Here is a 16,421-nt window from a genome sequence, read left to right as displayed (position 1 = left end):
ATCATGATATTTATTTATTTTACTGAATCCTACGATTTTGTTGCAGTAAATAGTATAAATTACAAAGGAAAGCATCACTTTTATTCTCCTCTCCATTATTCCATTAAACAAGAAAAGGTTTCCAAGGAAGAAAGAAACGCAGAGAGAAATGTCCGTGACATCCACGATGGAGGAGAACCACCGTAAAAAGCCTTCTTCGTCGGAGAAAGAAGCGGAGAAGAGGAGACAGAGATGGGCGTTCTGGGGAAGAAAGTGGAGGAGATTAGACTATTTCAAACTAACAGCTTCACTGTTTGTGCATTCAATGGCTCTCTTGGCACCGTTTTATTTCAGCTGGTCTGCTCTTTGGGTAACGTTTTTGTTTTATACGATTGGTGGTCTTGGTATTACGGTGTCGTATCATCGGAACTTGGCTCACCGGAGTTTCAAAGTCCCTAAATGGCTGGAGTATCTCTTAGCCTACTGTGCCCTTCTCGCCATCCAGGTTTATATCAAATCAATAAAATTATTTTTTTCATTATTTATTCAATTTAGCCTAATAGTAGATCTTTAGATCTTAATTGTTATTAACTAATATTTTTATTAATTGATTTTTTTTATAAATTTAATAGGGAGATCCGATTGATTGGGTGAGTACTCATCGATATCATCACCAGTTTACAGATTCAGAAAGAGATCCACATAGTCCGAAGGAAGGCTTTTGGTTTAGTCATCTTCTATGGATTTATGATTCTGCATATCTTGTTTCAAAGGTAATTTTCAGTTCTTTTTTTTGGTTATAAAGTCTATTATTCTATTATAAATCGTTTATTCATATCAAAAAAATTTAAATCAATATGTGAATTAAATGCAGTGTGGAAGAAGAACAAACGTGGATGATTTGAAGAAGCAATGGTTCTATAGGTTTCTTCAAAAAACGGTGATGTTTCACATTCTAGGACTTGGTCTCATTCTCTTCTATCTTGGTGGCATGTCCTTCGTTACTTGGGGAATGGTAATTGAATTTACAATTTTGTTGGTTTAAAATGGTTATACTATATGAATACTATTTTATCTTCTATAATAATTATAAATGATTTGGTTGGTGATGCAGGGTGTAGGAGCAGCGTTGGAGGTGCACGTGACATGCCTCATCAACTCCCTCTGCCACGTTTGGGGCACTCGGACATGGAAAACCAATGACACTTCTCGTAATGTTTGGTATGTAAATGTTCATTTCTACATTTTTTTGGTGTGTAAAAGAATAATCTAATATCATCGTTTTCTGGTCAAAATCTATTATTATCTCTGTCACGTGAAGTGTAGACAGCTAATGTTTCCAAAAACGCATTATTGTTGTCTTTTTTTTGTTTGAAGGTGGTTATCTGTGTTTTCATTTGGGGAAAGTTGGCACAACAATCACCATGCGTTCGAGTCGTCGGCGAGACAAGGGCTTGAATGGTGGCAAATAGACCTTTCTTGGTACATTGTTCGGTCTCTTGAGATTGTTGGTTTAGCATATGATGTGAAACTCCCAACGGAATCTCAACGACGTCGGATGGCTATTGTTCGTTGAACAAAAGAAGGATTTATTCTATGTAAAATTAGAATATCTAGTACTATAAAAGAGTTTATTGTTTTTACTTTCGAAGTTTTGGGTAAATGCAATGTGAACGTTTTCGATGTATTGATGTTGGACTAAGTTGGTTTAAGATATTTGTGGTAATTGGTGCTTACAAATCCTTAGTGGGTGGCAATTAATTCGTTAATGACGGTCAGTCTCTTTCTTCTCCAACTGAGACTATTTTATTACATCTATTTAAAATTATAAAAGAAGAAAAGCAAAAGACAATTAACCTTTTTGAATTTAAATATATTTACTTTGTGGAGTTGATAGCCTTCCGTGTTTGTTAGTATATGATACATGTTGCATGTAAGAGAGTAAGAGACTATCTCAATACGTACATGACATAAGCAAACAAATGTAAAAAGAAGAAAAGCAAAAACAGACTTTTTCAGTGGGAATATATTGGGTTTAGGAGTTTCTTGGATTGTACAGTGTTTGTTTGTTATATAGTCCAAAGTTCTATTTACCTATATGGCCTATATTGGCCTATATCAACATTGAAGTCGGCATTTGAAAAAAAAAAACTTTTTGTGATATCATATAGTAGTCTGTATTATAAACTGCTGGGTTTTCATTAGAAACAGATGGTTCTTCTCGTCTCTCCTTTCTAAAAGATTCATATTCTAGTTTTTTTACGCATTTTAATAAAACACATTAAATTTGCATAATTTTTTGTATTTATCTTCTTTCTATAATTTTAAGCCAATAAAAAATCAATTAGAGTAATTAAGATTTTTGAAGTTTATAATTAGTTAATAAAACATGAATTAAAAATGTAAAAAATGAATCTTTTGGAAACAAAATTTTTCTCTAGAATATGTATCTTTAAGAAATGGAGGGAGTATAATTTTAGGCTGCTTGGATTTCTTGAAATAAAGGAATTGTGATCTAACTTTAGATTTTATTCTTGGCGGAAAAGTATTATTTAAATCTACATTTGAAATGGGTGGTCATTTGCACACAGAAAATAAAGGGAAAGAACATATAGGTGGTCCTAGAACTAAAAGAAACATTAATATTATAATCGATTCTTTTAACTAAATCAAGAAATTCAATTTGAAAAGATGGTTCGGTTAAAGCTACATACTAGATGGTAGATACTAAAGACAATGACCAGCTTCACTGTGGTACTCTAGAGTTCAAATCCAACAATTAAGCTATAGCTTACTAGCCACCAAACCTAGTGAACTCAAATAACATGGTTAAATTAAACCTAGGGAACTTTTTTGGATTAAGCCGGGGATATATAAAACTTATGAAAAAATCCATACTACTAGTTTTTTTAAAGGATATACATGGAAATTGATTGTAGTTGTAGATGCTTTGGACAACCAAAATTTATTTTAGAACTATATATGCCAGTCAATTGATATTTTTCTTCTCAAAAAACTCACGGCAAAAAAATCTCTACAAAACCAAAATATAGTTGTAGAGAACTTTATTTTCAGAGCAAAAAAATAATGTTTAAAAAAATTACATCAATAAAAACTACAGCAAATAAATCTACATATTAAATTCTACAACAAAAAATATAAAACTACGACCTTTACCAATCATCTCCACACTCTATAAATAAACCTTATTCAATGAGATTCAAAAAATGATCTTATATCTGCTTATATGTAATTTACAAGATGCTTTATTGTGTCGTAAATTAAATTTAGTTGACCTATACATCAATATTTTCTAAAAAAATTATTAATAAAATTTATATTCATATTTTAGAAATTACATTAATATATTTTGATAAAATATTCTTTAGATAGACTACTAATGCTGATGTTTTTGCGCTAGTGTTTTCTTCGTCTAAATACATAATTCCACATAAAACGACATGTAACAAAGGATAAATTTCTCAAAAAATGGTAAAAATCTTTTCTTGACCAAAAGAGCATAAAAGAAGAAAATTGATCAAATAAGTTTTATTAAAGAAGTAAAAATATTATACCTCTACTCTACTGATCTCTAAATATTTGTTAAATCCTAATCATGTTCTTAAATCTAGATTAGTTAGTCTTAAGGATATACAAGTTTTTACCTATATAATGAAATTATATTTTGGTGGTTTTGAACCTTGCGTGCTATATTTGTAATTTGCAGAGTATTTCTTTTTAACAAACGTATTTGTCTCATTCGGATGATATTTTGAATAGGTTTCTTAAAAGTTTCGATTAGAAAGTAGTTTCTCTTTAAGAATTAGCATAAATGTAACTAGGAAGAAATTTTCGAAAGTAATTTCCAGTTTCAAGAATACAATAGAACATTTAATTTGTTTCATAATTCGCATGAAAATCTCAAAAACAAGAAACATGAAAGGGTAAATATTTTCTCAAGAAAAATCGTCAACCAAAACCTAATTCCAGTGTTGATGAAAAATCGTCAATCAAAGTAAAACATTTTTCTTTCTCTCTGTCTCTTTGTTCTTGTTTTCTTGTTGAAACCAAAGAATTGCCTCAGAAGAAAAAGCCTAAGCTTTGAAATTATCCTTTGCTTCTCGGATAATAGCCAAAGCTTCTGCTTCATCTGCAGTCTCTGAAATACCTAAAGCCTGACGAATATCTGTATTCGAACTGCGGAGGAATGGGTTACAAGCTTTCTCCATCTTCAATGTTGTCGGAATCTGCCACCAAGATAACAAGAATCAACATTTAGTTAAGCAATGCAAAAGAGGATCATTTGGTGATGAATCATTTTTTTTTTACCGTAGGTAACTTCTTTTTACGGAGCTCTGCAACATGAGCTGCATAAGACTGAAGTACTTGATTGTTTGGCTCTATAGACAACGCAAACTTGGAATTACTCTGCAACCAAATCAAAACCAAAGTCATTTGAGACCACCCGTTTTTAATTAAAAGCTTCTTGACAACAACTAGTGATACCAAAGTATGTCAGACCAGTGTATATTCATGACCACAGTATATGCTTGTGTCATCTGGTAAAGAAATGATCTTTTTGAGAGAAGCAAGCATCTGCAGCAGAGGATACAAAATACACTAAACTTTTGATCCAAAAGAAATGTAATTAAGAAGGAAAATAGAAAGAGAGAGAGAGAGAGAGAGACTAGTGTTTACCTGCTTAGGGGTACCTTCAAAGAGTTTACCACAAGATAAGCTAAACAAGGTGTCCCCAGAGAAGATAGCTCGTGATCCTGGAAAGTACAAGCTGATATGGCCTGCAAGAAGAATCAAGATAATCATGTTGTGCACAACAGAAGCAAGAACAACATGCATAACATTCAAAGCTCTAAAATATAATATTGTGAATATGATAAAACAACCTTTTGTGTGGCCAGGAGTATCCATAACATGGACTTCATGACCAGCAAACATCCACTTGTCACCATCCTTCAAGGCTATATCAATCCCAGGTATCCGGTCTCTATCTAAAGCTGAGCCAATCACCTACATTCCAAAACATTCAATCATCCCAAACAACTTTTTGTTTTTGCTCTTAAATGTTAGATTGTGAGAGAGAAGTTAAAAAGTCATTCCTACCTTTGCACCGTACCTGTCTTTCAATTCCAGATTGCCACCAGTATGATCATAATGATGATGTGTATTCAATATATACGTTAGGTTCCGACCACTCCTCTGCAAAGAATCAATCACAGGTTCAGCTTCAGAAGGGTCAACCACCCCAACAGTACCAGTATCCTCGTCATGCAAAATGTAAGCATAGTTGTCTTTAAGACAAGGCACCTGAAAAGAACAAAACACATGAGGACTATCTTCAACCACATGATGGCCAACTAAAAAAAAAGCTATGGACCATAGTGGTATATTGAGAAAGAATGGTCAAGGAGATTCACACCATCTCAATCTGCAAAGAGGAGATACTGGAGGAGACACTGCAGAAACTGGAGACTCGAATAGATTTGCCAGCGCCGCGGAGAGTCCTAAGAGGTGAAGAGACAAGCTTCATGACTCTACTGACAAGACCCTTTCGGATGTGAAGCTGCCTCACACATGGCTGACTTGCTAGGTTCTGAAAAAAAAAAAGAAAAAAAAAAACACACAATTATATGTTATATCATTCTGTTTTTGAAATGATGAGTAACAAAAACGATTCAAGATTCAAAAGAAGAGCCATCAAGCATCATTGCATCCAAAATTCAAGATAAAGCACAGATTTTTTTCATTAATCCACTGATTCTGTTTACGCAATTCTCATTACATTTATTAAGAGGATGAACTAATCAAAACGATCTTCAAGAGCTAATCATAACTGAAAAGATGTCAGATTTTTTCATGAAAGTGAGAAGCTTTGGAGAGAAATGGAACAAACCCTAGAGCATCGGAAGAAGGAGATAGCAGAGGAAGCTTTCGAGATGTTTTGCATCTCTCTCTCTCTCTGTTTTCGAGATGAAAGGATTTGGCTTCCTCTGTATCTCTCACAGAGATTCTCTCTTTGATCCAAGAAGGAATCTTCGTCGGAGAAAGCGCGTAAAAAGCCGAAAAGAGAGAGTCTGTCTCGAGGTGCTATACGATAACCCAAACCGACTTAACCGGAACCAAACCGTACCAAATGCTAACACCAAGTCAATAGACAGCGAGGCATCTCTAAATGTTTTGGTTAGACGTGTCTTCACGACCACACTTTTTTTTTTTGGTAAATACAGATCCACACTTGAGTCTTGTCTTGTGCTAAAATTATATTTATTTGATATTTCACATATAAAGGATTTCGCTCAATTTATTTATCGTAAATTAATTTTAAATTGGAAGAGAATTTATTATACTATCAATTATCAAAGCATTTTAGCGGTCAAGAACTCAAGATACTTAAAGAACACATGAATCATGAACTCATGACGCGACCACATTTATGTATTTTTAAACTTGTTTTGTTTGTCTCGTGGTAGACTAGACCTTTACGCGCGTGCAGGTATGAAACGTATAATGTACCAGGGCCAGCCTTGGCCCTATGCGTATGCATTTACTTGGTTATACAATTAAAAAAACTTATACAACGCCTGAATTTTTGCTTTTTTAATTTTTATCATCAGCTGAAGGCCGCCTTTAAAGCGCATTACTGAAACATAAAATTTAGTAATTAATTAATTTATGGTTTTGGTCTTTTGGCCGATGTTGTTTTGGTTTGTAGGAGCAGTATTTACTTTTTAGGGTATATAAAATATCTAGGATCTGACAACTTAAACCAGGATTATTATCCGATTTTCATTCAGTTAACCGGTTCTCGTGTGAATAAAAAGTCGTGGTGTAAGGCGAACCAACTCGTGTATCAACTTGTTTTGATTCATTCCAACATGTTCCTTGTTCAAACTTCATCAAAATGTTTTCAAGCCGAGTTTCTTCCCAAATATGAGTCAGATCTCAAGAAAATTCTACAAGACCAGAATTGCCGTTATTATATCTGTGTATAGCATAACATAATCCAACTTTTAAGTTCATTTGAGTTTAACATGTTGCGTCCACCTATTAACATATTATAATGTGTTTAGCTTTTTAAATGCAACCGCGTATGAATGTGCCTATTTACTTGGAACTTCAGTTTGATAGTCTGCATGTGTGAGGCACTGAAGACTATATATAATTTAATAAATTTTGTTTTTAACCATTTAAAGAGGTTATGTACATTAATTACCTTTTAATATTTTGGGAGCTTTATGCCAATCTTTCACTTATCTAGGTCAATGACCCATCACTACTAGCTTTGATATATAAATCAAATCTTCTAAAAATTGTGACTGATTTGCTACATATATACTTTCTGTCAGCAACCAATGCTGCAGTAGACCTTACAATCTAAATGGTACGGATCAATAAACAAAAGTGTCGACCACATAGTTGTAAAGTGGTTTACATGAAAAGATAAATCTGCATCAAACTACCTAACCAAGACATCAAGCAATCTAAACCGGAATCAGAACTCGGTTTAGAGTGAAGCAGCTAGGACCAGGTCTTGTAACCCCATGTGGACTTGGACAAACCGTGTCTTAGTGAATTTTCTATTACGATATCCTACACTTTGGTTCAAAATGTTGAAAACTATTTATTTTTGTAGTAAAGTCAAAGTCAAAGTTCTTATATGTGTGTGTCTACATAAACATATATAAGATAGTGCGACGAAGCTTGCACAGGTCAAACCACGGGACATCTCAAGTACCCTATATATAAGAGTGATTATCGAATTAACAACACACACAAACCAAAAAGACCCTACACTTCCTAACCAATAGAAAGCTCAAAATCTTGTTTTGTTTGGTCTTCCATTCAAGAAAAAAGAAGGAAAAAATATAAGTATCATGAAGAGACAAATAGTGCTCGTAATTATCTTAGTTGTTATTTTCCTTATTGTCTTGGACGTTACGCAAGTTGAAGCCAGGCGCATGAGGCCTTTCCCGGACGCTGTCGATGAGATCAAACTACTGTTTCAGGCGTTGCAAAGAGGTCCGGTCACTGGCTCTGGTCCGAACGGTTGCACCAATATTCCTCGCGGTTCAGGGAGGTGCCGCAACGGCTAAAGCTATCATACAAATCTCCTTCATCATTATTTGATTCTTTTCTTTCCCACATTTGTTTGTTCCGTACATAATTACATATACGTAACTATAAGATAGCTTTAGAATTGGTCTCATAACATCTTGAATTGTAATCTACGGAAGGTTAGCTGGAAGCTACATTTATAGAAACCAATGTAATAATCAAACGATTTTTTTCATTTAATAAAAGAAACTTTATTGAGAATGCACAGACAGCAACTCAATGAACTTGAATTAGATAAGTTATTGATTCGGCAGTGTTTACTAATAGTCTTGTTACTAATCGTACTCTTGTGAAATGTAAGAAAGCTAGAAAGAGAACATGTACGGCACACGTGTGTGTACCTGTGTGAAACTGCTCTATGTTCTTCTGTAGCCAAGCATCAAATGCTTGTAATAACGACACCGAATGATTCGCTGCCATCAACATTTGGTTGAGTACCAAGAACTCATCTTCATTCGCTCTTCGATAAGCCTGTAATGTCAATCACGCATGTGTGTGAGGAGAGATTTTCAAAGAGAGAAGGTAGATGGGAGAAGGGAAGAAGTTTGCTCACCATCTAACAAGGCATCTTTTAACGCCTTGAGATATAGGACGGAAGAAAGACGGATCTCTCTGAGTATATAGTATCCCAACCTGGACCAGACTCAAAACCCTATTTATTAAAAATGGTCTATTAGTGTCTAGTCTACAGATCAAGAGACGGTAGGTCTTTTTACCTCGACCAGTGCCATAGCAGAAGGGTCTTCAAAGATCACAAGGTTATAGTCACCCAAACATGTCATTACCTAAAATACTTTTCTCACCTCCGAAGCACTGAAGTAATCAGGAACTATGTACCTAAGACATATTGCAAGTTTGCACTTCTTTTTAGTTTATATTCTATTCGGTTCTCTCGTCGTGCATTGCTCCATCTTAGTTTTTTGGTAATTGCAAGAAAAAAAGAAGAGTTGGAAATTATTTATTGCAAATTAGAGAAAATAAAAGTGATTTATTACTAATTAATTACATTTCCACACTAAAATTTTGATAATCTAACTAGCAATCAATCTCTACACGCCTTTCTCATGAATGTTCAGCCTTTATCATGTATAAAGTGACGCATGTTCAGCAGCCGATGAAACCGCACTTTTAAGAAAGTGGTGTAGCCATCGCTTTCTTGTTTTCTTCTTCTAGACTCGACCGGATAGTTTGAGGAGATGCCACTTTGTTTATGCTGCCACATAATAATAACATGTTTTAATTACCAATCTAAAAATACTAAAGAAGTATTATAAGCATGCAGATATTAAAGACTCACCATACAAGTACATCTCCACTTGATGATCTTTTCTCAGAGATCCATTCCGGGACTAGCTCTTGCATTAACACAAGCTGCTCTTCAACTTCTCCTGCAAATAACGTAGCAAAAATGGTTAGGACATCTTTGAAAACACTTATAATGTATTGAGATGCTGAATGAAGGTGCTTACTTCTGTCGGTGATATCAGAATGACCGGCGATTATCTTGTGCACAAGCTCTTCTTTTGTGATCACCCAACGCCTTATTGATTGGACTAAGTAATGGATGACGTTGAAAAATTTAGGCAGACAAGCTATCATCTTTCGCCTTCTCTTTGCCTCAGAGATTGCTGGATTAGAATCCTCAATAGCTTTCCTCTCTTGTTCTTTAATCTGAAATGAGCACAAAAGAAGTTCAATTTATCTCAATAAGCTAACTAGCTAAGCCAATCTCACTTAAGTACAATGTAATTATGAGGAGCTTAATGTATTACCTCCTCTCGAAGATTATCAGGAAGTATACTGAGTATTTCATCATCGCTGGATGCATCTTGGACCAGTACTTGATCAATGTCTTCATCAACATCTGTCACATCCTCTGTATAAGAATCAAAGTTCAACGACCTTGATGAGCTTAGTGAGGAACGCCTCGCGAGCTTAAATGGTTGGTCGGTAGTAACATCATCTAGATTAGTATCATCGCTACTTCTTTTCACCAGACGAGCTTCAAGAGATCGACTGAACAGCCGGGCGGGAGTTGAAGCAAACTCAGGTGGGGTTGAAGCGACAAAAGCTGGTGCTGAGTCAATTTTAGCCGGCGTTGAAGGTACACTAGCTGGAGTTGACACAGCTTTCACTGGGGTCGGAGCCAAGTTAATCTTAGACAAAGCTGGTCTAGCAGGACTTGAAGCTGGTTTGACTGGGGTTGATGGGACTTTCATGAAAGATGAAATCAATTTAGCTGCTGGAATAGAAGCCATCTCTTCCATGACTGAACTAAAACTCTTAACCTCATCCTTCGAGTTCTCATTTAGTTTCCTTCTACTGAAAAGCTCTGGAAGTGGTTCCTCGGGAACTTCATCACCCTAAACCAAATAAAAAAAAACTCAATTAATAATATAAATATAACATCCAAAATCATTACAATATGCATTTTTATCATCATATACCTGAGGGTGAGCTTTAACAAAGTCAGCAAGTCTTGTCCTGAACACTTTCCGGAGTGAGATCTTCTTGCTTTTGTCATGGTCCTCAACTGCATCGGCGTTGAGTGAAACATGAAGGTCTGGTTTCATGCAGCGAGTTGTTTCATCATGTACCAACACTCTCTTAATCTCGATTGCCTCTGGCAATAAATGTTTGATTTGCGCCAAATGACTGTAGCAAAACCTCCTGAGAAAATAAATTCAACATCAAGATCAAATATGAATTGTTTATTCAGATCAGATACAATTTTTCCAGGAAAGTACCTTTCCGTCAAATGCTCGATTTTCCCGGAAATGTTGGAGAAAGTCGGCTTAGAGCCTCGTAATTTCGACAACACGATCGAACTGTCAAGCGCATCGAAGAACTTTCCAAGAGTTTCGTACCTGTGAAGATCCAAATCTCAATCAGAATCGTGAAAAAAAAAAACTAAGAACCCTAGAAATCAAAAACTTACTTCTCCGGCAGCTTCTCTTTCTCGGCGATCTTGTTAGTATTGGATACTCGTTTGGAGGAGGAAGACGACGAGAACACGAGCTGAATCCTGGCGGATGAAACCTTACCAAGCGGATCTTCAGATCTGCGGCAAGATCCAGCGGCCTGGGGAACTTCTTTCTCGGATAGAGCAGCAGATCGGTTGCTGGATCTTGTGATGGTACTCTCCGGCGGCTTCTCCGGCGTCGGGAAAGGTACAGAAGAAGACGAATCGGGGTTTCCGGTTTGCGATTTCGAGCGTGGCGAATCGAAGAGACGTTTCTTCGATTTGAACGGGATGGATCTAGAAGAGCCCGGTGCGCTCATCTTTCTTTTAGCAAAGTCAATGAGTGTTAAATTACAGAGAAAGAGAGAGGAGGCGCGACGGTGACGAAGAAGGGTTTTATTATATGGCTCTCAGAGGAGAGGAGGGAGATAGAAGATGCACGTTGCTTCCCGCCAAATTATGCGCGCGAAATTATGTGAAGCCCATTAGGCCCATAATGTGGAGACGGAGAAGAAGGTATGGCGCGAAGAGGGAAGGAGTGGGACTGTGGAGAGAGTTGCCACGTGTGACTCCCGCTAAATTTCTGCCGTTGCTCCCTCGGAGCTGTATCACCGAGGAAAAGCCCAGTAGAACTATAAAGAGGCCCAAATGTGCCCTTGATAGAGGATAATACTTCAATGTTCACTTGTAAAAAGATCCAAAATGAAGGAAAAATCTTTAAATCAATGAACTAATCACGAGGGGATCGCAGCCCGCCCTTGTCGTTTGACCATTTTTCGTTGTAAACAAATACTCTAGTGACTTGACTATAGTGTCTTGTAAGATGGTAGGTAATTGTGTTGTTGCAATTGCCTCTCCCACCAACTTCTTTAACTGTAAAAAATGGAACATGGGGTGGATATTTGAATACTCGTGGAATGCCAACTTTTACGCTACTTCCCATGCTTATCCAACACTTTATAAGGACCGTAAAACTTTGGAGCAATCTTCTCAAATTTGCAAGTAACCACAGACTGTTTAGGCGGTTGCAGCTTCAGAAAGATCTATCTCCTATTTCAATGCTTCTTTCACTCCTATGTTTGTCTTTCATTCGATGTTAAGCCCGGAGGTGATGAATTTTTTTCCATAACTTATCAAGCGATTATGCTAAAGACCCGTAAGAAGCTAAATCTTATCCCCGTCGCGGAAACAACATAAACAGTCGTATCAGCTTTGTCTCCACCATTTTGCTTACTTTGATCGATAAACCAAATGAACGAGAGAGAGACGATTGTTCCTTTAAAAGAATGGCCCAACCCAAGAAGGAAACAAGACACACACTCTAAGATTAGAAATTTTGGTACTTTAGACCGTCTCCAACGTGGTTCTCTCCGTTAGGGTTCTTAATATATGTATTATGTATATATATATATATGTATGTGTAAATAATTGTGGAGTCAACAAAACTCTCCTACAAACGACTGTTCACTCCCCAGTTGTACAGATCTAGAAAGTGCAAGGCTACGTTTTCGTTGGGCTGAGAAACCATGGTTGCGTCAGAGTTTTGATCTCCTCCTCACGGAGATGAGTAGGTCCGTTGGAGATCTCATATATGCTTTAAAAAAAAAATATCATTATTTTATTTCATTAAAAAGAGGATAGTTTTGTCTTTTGAACCGTCTCACACACGGTAATAAAAATCAAATTAGGGTTTCTGGGCTAATAAGCTTTCCTCCAAAAGGTTACCACTGAATCCCAGCTGTAACGCCACGATGGGGAGGAGAGATGTGGGCGGAAGAAATAATAGTAGGAGAGATTTGAGTCGAGCTATGGATTCGTGCGGGAAGGATTTATCTACAGCGGAGGAAATCGTGGACGCCCTCCGTTCCTGCAGGTACGGTAAATATGAGAGGATGTCCCGTCAAGCACTTGTCCTCAACGTCAGAAATGTCCTTGATGCCCGACACAACAACAAGAAGCGTGTGAAAGAAGACCAAGAGGATGATGATTCTGATGAAGGTGCTCGTGGTGGTAAGATGAAGAAACAAAGACGTAAGTCAGTTTCTTCTTATTCTTCGTCGGAAGACAGTGGCGGCCATATCTCGACTTCTGAGTACGCTAAGTTTGATTTGACCAGTGAGTGCTTAAGAGGTGGCTACGCTAAGTTGAATAGCTCCACGAAACTTGCTCCTCCTCCTCCTCCTCCCTTGAGTGGTAAAGTAGGACCTACTTTTAAAGACTTTGCCGGGATTAAAAAAGTGTTGGATGAGTTGGATCAGTATATTCTGTCCCCTCTTCTCAATCCTCCATTGTTTGGGAAGATTGGAGCCAAGCCACCAAGCGGGATTCTATTCCATGGACCACCTGGCTGTGGAAAGACTCGCTTGGCCCATGCCGTCGCCAACGAAGCTGGCGTTCCCTTTTATCAGATATCAGCCACACAAGTTCTTTCTGGTGTTTCTGGTAAATAGTTGTATTTTGATTGTTTAATGTGTATGTATCTGTGGTTAGTGAATCACAATGTGCATGCTCTCTCTCTCTCTCTCTCAGGTGAGTCAGAAGAGAATATTAGAGAGCTCTTCTCTAAAGCATACAGGACTGCGCCTTCTATTGTGTTTATCGATGAGATTGATGCAATTGGTTCCAAGAGAGAGAACCAGCAAAGGGAGACTGAGAAGCGGATCGTAACACAACTATTGACTTGTATGGATGGCCCTCCTCCTGGAGATACGGCTGCTGCTGCTGGATATGTTGTTGTCATTGGAGCTACTAATACCCCTGATGCTCTTGATCCTGCTCTCAGAAGGGGTAGGCGATTTGGGCGTGAGATTGCTCTAACCGCTCCTGATGAACACGCCAGGGCTGAGATACTCTCTCTCGTAGCTCAAAGACTTAGACTCGAAGGTTCCTTAGACATGAAAAGAATCGCTCGCTTAACACCAGTTTTGTTGGAGCTGATTTGGAAGAGTTAGCTGACATGGCTGCCAGTCTTTGCGTAAAGAGAATCATGGATTCAAGAAAATTGCAACTCTCCGGCGACAGTGATGATGGTGATGATAGATCTTGGCTGAGCCAGCCCTGGTCGGACGAAGATTTGGATAAGCTCTTTGTCAGAATGTCTGATTTTGAGGAAGCAGTCAAGTTAGTTAAGGGATCTTTAACTAGAGAAGGTTTCTCTACCGTGCCAGATGTCACATGGGATGATGTTGGTGGACTTGACCATCTAAGGACCGAACTCGACGATTACGTAGTCAACCCTATCAAATATGCAGACGCGTTTGAGGTAGTAACAAAACTCGTCAAGACTTGCTTGCTTGTTCCCTTAGGGTCTGAACGTTTCCCTTTGGATCTTTTTTGTTTTTTTTTAGAAATTTGGAAAGAAGTTGTTAGAGACAGGTTTCTTGCTGTATGGACCACCGGGTTGTGGAAAGACTTTGGTTGCAAAGGCAGTTGCAAACGAGGCAGGAGCTAATTTCATACACATCAAGGTATGCCAGATTTTCTGAATTTTGATTTGCATATAAATAATGGTTCCTATCGTTGGCTTTCAGGGTCCAGAACTTCTAAATAAATACGTTGGAGAAAGCGAGCGTGCTATTCGGACCTTGTTTCAGCGCGCCCGGACAAGCTCACCATGTGTAATCTTCTTTGATGAGGTTTGTGTAATAATAATAATATAATATATCTTGCCAATATTTTTGAAACTATTCAAGTTAAACAAGAGCTCTCTGATTCGTAATGTCTTTCAGGTGGATGCTTTGACAGGAAGGCGTGGCAGAGAAGGTGATCATTTGGTTGTTGGTGGTCTTTTGAACCAGGTAATTACATAAAAAGGCTTTCTTGCTATAGGTTATATTGCAACCCTAAATCTTAATCAGGTGCTTTGATTCATTGATGGTCCTCAGTTTCTCACTGAACTGCACGGTGGAGATAGACGTGACGTTTATGTCATCGGAGCTACGAACAGGCTCGATGTGATTGATGGTGCTTTCTTGAGACCAGGTAGGTTTGCGAATCTTGTGTACGTACCCCTCCCTAACGCGTATGAGCGTGTTTCGATCCTAAAATCTATTGCAAAGAAGAGACCCATAGATCCTAGTGTTGATCTGGATGCCATTGCAACCAAGTACTGTGAAGATTTTAGCGGAGCTGATCTCGCTAACCTGGTAATCTTTGTCGTTATAAATGCTTTTTGATACATAAGACTACTACTACTACTACTACTCCCATGTTCTGTATTGTGTTGTACTGATGGTTGGTTTGAATTTTGATGAAATGGAAGATGGACAAAGCTATACACGTGGCAGTGAAGGAGAAGATCCAGTCCAGTAAGTCGTCTGAAGATGGCGATATGAATTTAAGTGATTGCACCATCAAGATGACTCATTTCAAGCAAGCCTTGTCCTTAGTCACACCATCTGTCTCCAAACAGGTAACACCTAATGCACTTCTCACTCTCTCTGTTTTCAATCCACTTTGAGAAGCTGAAAATTTTCAACCTGTCTCTCGTTTAACTGTAAAATGAAATTCTCGTTTTTGGTGCTTGTGCAGCAAATAAAACACTACGAGGAACAACGGGATAGACATCATAGACTACAAAGCAGCACCAACATGGACCAAATCAACGTAGGACCATCTTTTACCTTCGAGTGATTCTTTTTTTTTAAAATAGAACTCTCTTAATTTATGAATGTTTGCAAAAATCTCGTTTTCCCTTGAGGGAGTTGCCATTTGTTTTTTTTTTTTTTTTTCCAACTTGAGACATTTAATCATAGACTCTAAGTTTTGTCGTTAAAATTTACAAGCGAAATCTTTGCGCTTGGGGGCAATGACGCAGCTAATGAGGTACTAAGTTGGATATATATACAGAGAAGATGTTGTAGTTCAAAAATATATATACACACAGAGGATATATGAAGGAGATGAAGAGCTGAGCACCATTCCAATATGTTTGGCTCTTGTGCTGTCTCGGACTCCCTTGTTTGCTAGTAACTATGGACAGCTGACTATGGAGTGCTAAAATCATTATCATGATCATTGCGTAGCTCAGAATATACCTATGATGAGTCTGTTAAACTGTAAAAGTTAATATATAGGCGCATTCGTGTTCCACTATTAGATTTCTACGGATACTTCAACTTATACCGGGCCAAATCAGTAAACCAATTGTGAACCATAAGGATAAGAAGTCTTATCGTCAACTTGAGGCATAGTGGTCAAACCGGAAAAGCCTACATTTTAAGGTAAGATTTTTGACCCAAAAGTGTTTTTTTTTTCCTATTTAGCTTTAAACGAAACTCCTAATCATATAACGCAATTGCAAATTGATGAAATAATTTTTGGACTTCTGTTAAAAATAAAATCGGAT

At 37.4% G+C, this 16,421-nt stretch overlaps 5 protein-coding genes across 6 annotated transcripts; 3 read left to right on the top strand and 2 right to left on the bottom strand.

Annotated features, from left to right (window-relative positions):
* Nucleotides 1-70: 70 nt before the first annotated feature.
* On the top strand, nucleotides 71-1,748 carry LOC103857368 (delta-9 acyl-lipid desaturase 2). The gene is made up of 5 exons (XM_009134532.3): nucleotides 71-484; nucleotides 612-752; nucleotides 854-994; nucleotides 1,094-1,200; nucleotides 1,357-1,748. Exons 1-5 carry the CDS (start codon nucleotides 149-151, stop codon nucleotides 1,553-1,555), a joined length of 924 nt encoding a protein of 307 aa, XP_009132780.1. The 5' UTR covers nucleotides 71-148; the 3' UTR covers nucleotides 1,556-1,748.
* A 2,062-nt stretch (nucleotides 1,749-3,810) lies between these two features.
* Nucleotides 3,811-6,141, bottom strand: LOC103857367 (hydroxyacylglutathione hydrolase 2, mitochondrial). Of its 2 annotated transcripts, none has more exons than XM_009134531.3 (8): nucleotides 5,891-6,141; nucleotides 5,417-5,590; nucleotides 5,101-5,304; nucleotides 4,884-5,007; nucleotides 4,678-4,778; nucleotides 4,501-4,575; nucleotides 4,309-4,407; nucleotides 3,811-4,226 (listed from the first exon to the last, which is right to left on the bottom strand). In XM_009134531.3, the coding sequence occupies exons 1-8, from the start codon at nucleotides 5,942-5,944 to the stop codon at nucleotides 4,074-4,076; spliced, it is 984 nt and encodes a 327-aa protein (XP_009132779.1). In that variant the 5' UTR covers nucleotides 5,945-6,141; the 3' UTR covers nucleotides 3,811-4,073. The 2 variants fall into 2 exon arrangements, 1 of the variants encoding a protein (XP_009132779.1); XR_004456254.1 differs by having other exon boundaries at nucleotides 4,090-4,226; nucleotides 4,486-4,575.
* A 226-nt stretch (nucleotides 6,142-6,367) lies between these two features.
* LOC117132730 lies at nucleotides 6,368-8,803 on the top strand. Its single transcript, XM_033287595.1, has one exon. The coding sequence runs from the start codon at nucleotides 7,872-7,874 to the stop codon at nucleotides 8,088-8,090; it is 219 nt and encodes a 72-aa protein (XP_033143486.1). The 5' UTR covers nucleotides 6,368-7,871; the 3' UTR covers nucleotides 8,091-8,803.
* Nucleotides 8,804-9,053: 250 nt separating this feature from the next.
* Nucleotides 9,054-11,857, bottom strand: LOC117132729 (CDT1-like protein a, chloroplastic). Its single transcript, XM_033287594.1, has 7 exons — nucleotides 11,051-11,857; nucleotides 10,860-10,979; nucleotides 10,560-10,782; nucleotides 9,885-10,475; nucleotides 9,582-9,783; nucleotides 9,410-9,500; nucleotides 9,054-9,325 (listed from the first exon to the last, which is right to left on the bottom strand). Exons 1-7 carry the CDS (start codon nucleotides 11,392-11,394, stop codon nucleotides 9,241-9,243), a joined length of 1,656 nt encoding a protein of 551 aa, XP_033143485.1. The 5' UTR covers nucleotides 11,395-11,857; the 3' UTR covers nucleotides 9,054-9,240.
* A 902-nt stretch (nucleotides 11,858-12,759) lies between these two features.
* LOC103857364 (cell division control protein 48 homolog C) lies at nucleotides 12,760-15,708 on the top strand. Its single transcript, XM_009134528.2, is given in 9 exon segments — nucleotides 12,760-13,516; nucleotides 13,604-13,993; nucleotides 13,996-14,336; nucleotides 14,422-14,541; nucleotides 14,605-14,709; nucleotides 14,803-14,871; nucleotides 14,959-15,219; nucleotides 15,336-15,485; nucleotides 15,605-15,708. Coding segments are annotated over 9 exon segments (2,229 nt in total). The 5' UTR covers nucleotides 12,760-12,825; the 3' UTR covers nucleotides 15,707-15,708.
* Nucleotides 15,709-16,421: the final 713 nt, after the last annotated feature.

Source organism: Brassica rapa, chromosome A03 (assembly GCF_000309985.2).
Source record: "Brassica rapa cultivar Chiifu-401-42 chromosome A03, CAAS_Brap_v3.01, whole genome shotgun sequence".
Lineage (NCBI taxonomy): Eukaryota > Viridiplantae > Streptophyta > Magnoliopsida > Brassicales > Brassicaceae > Brassica > Brassica rapa.
Note: the sequence above shows the minus strand (reverse complement) of the source record. Positions and strands in the feature narration are given on the sequence as shown.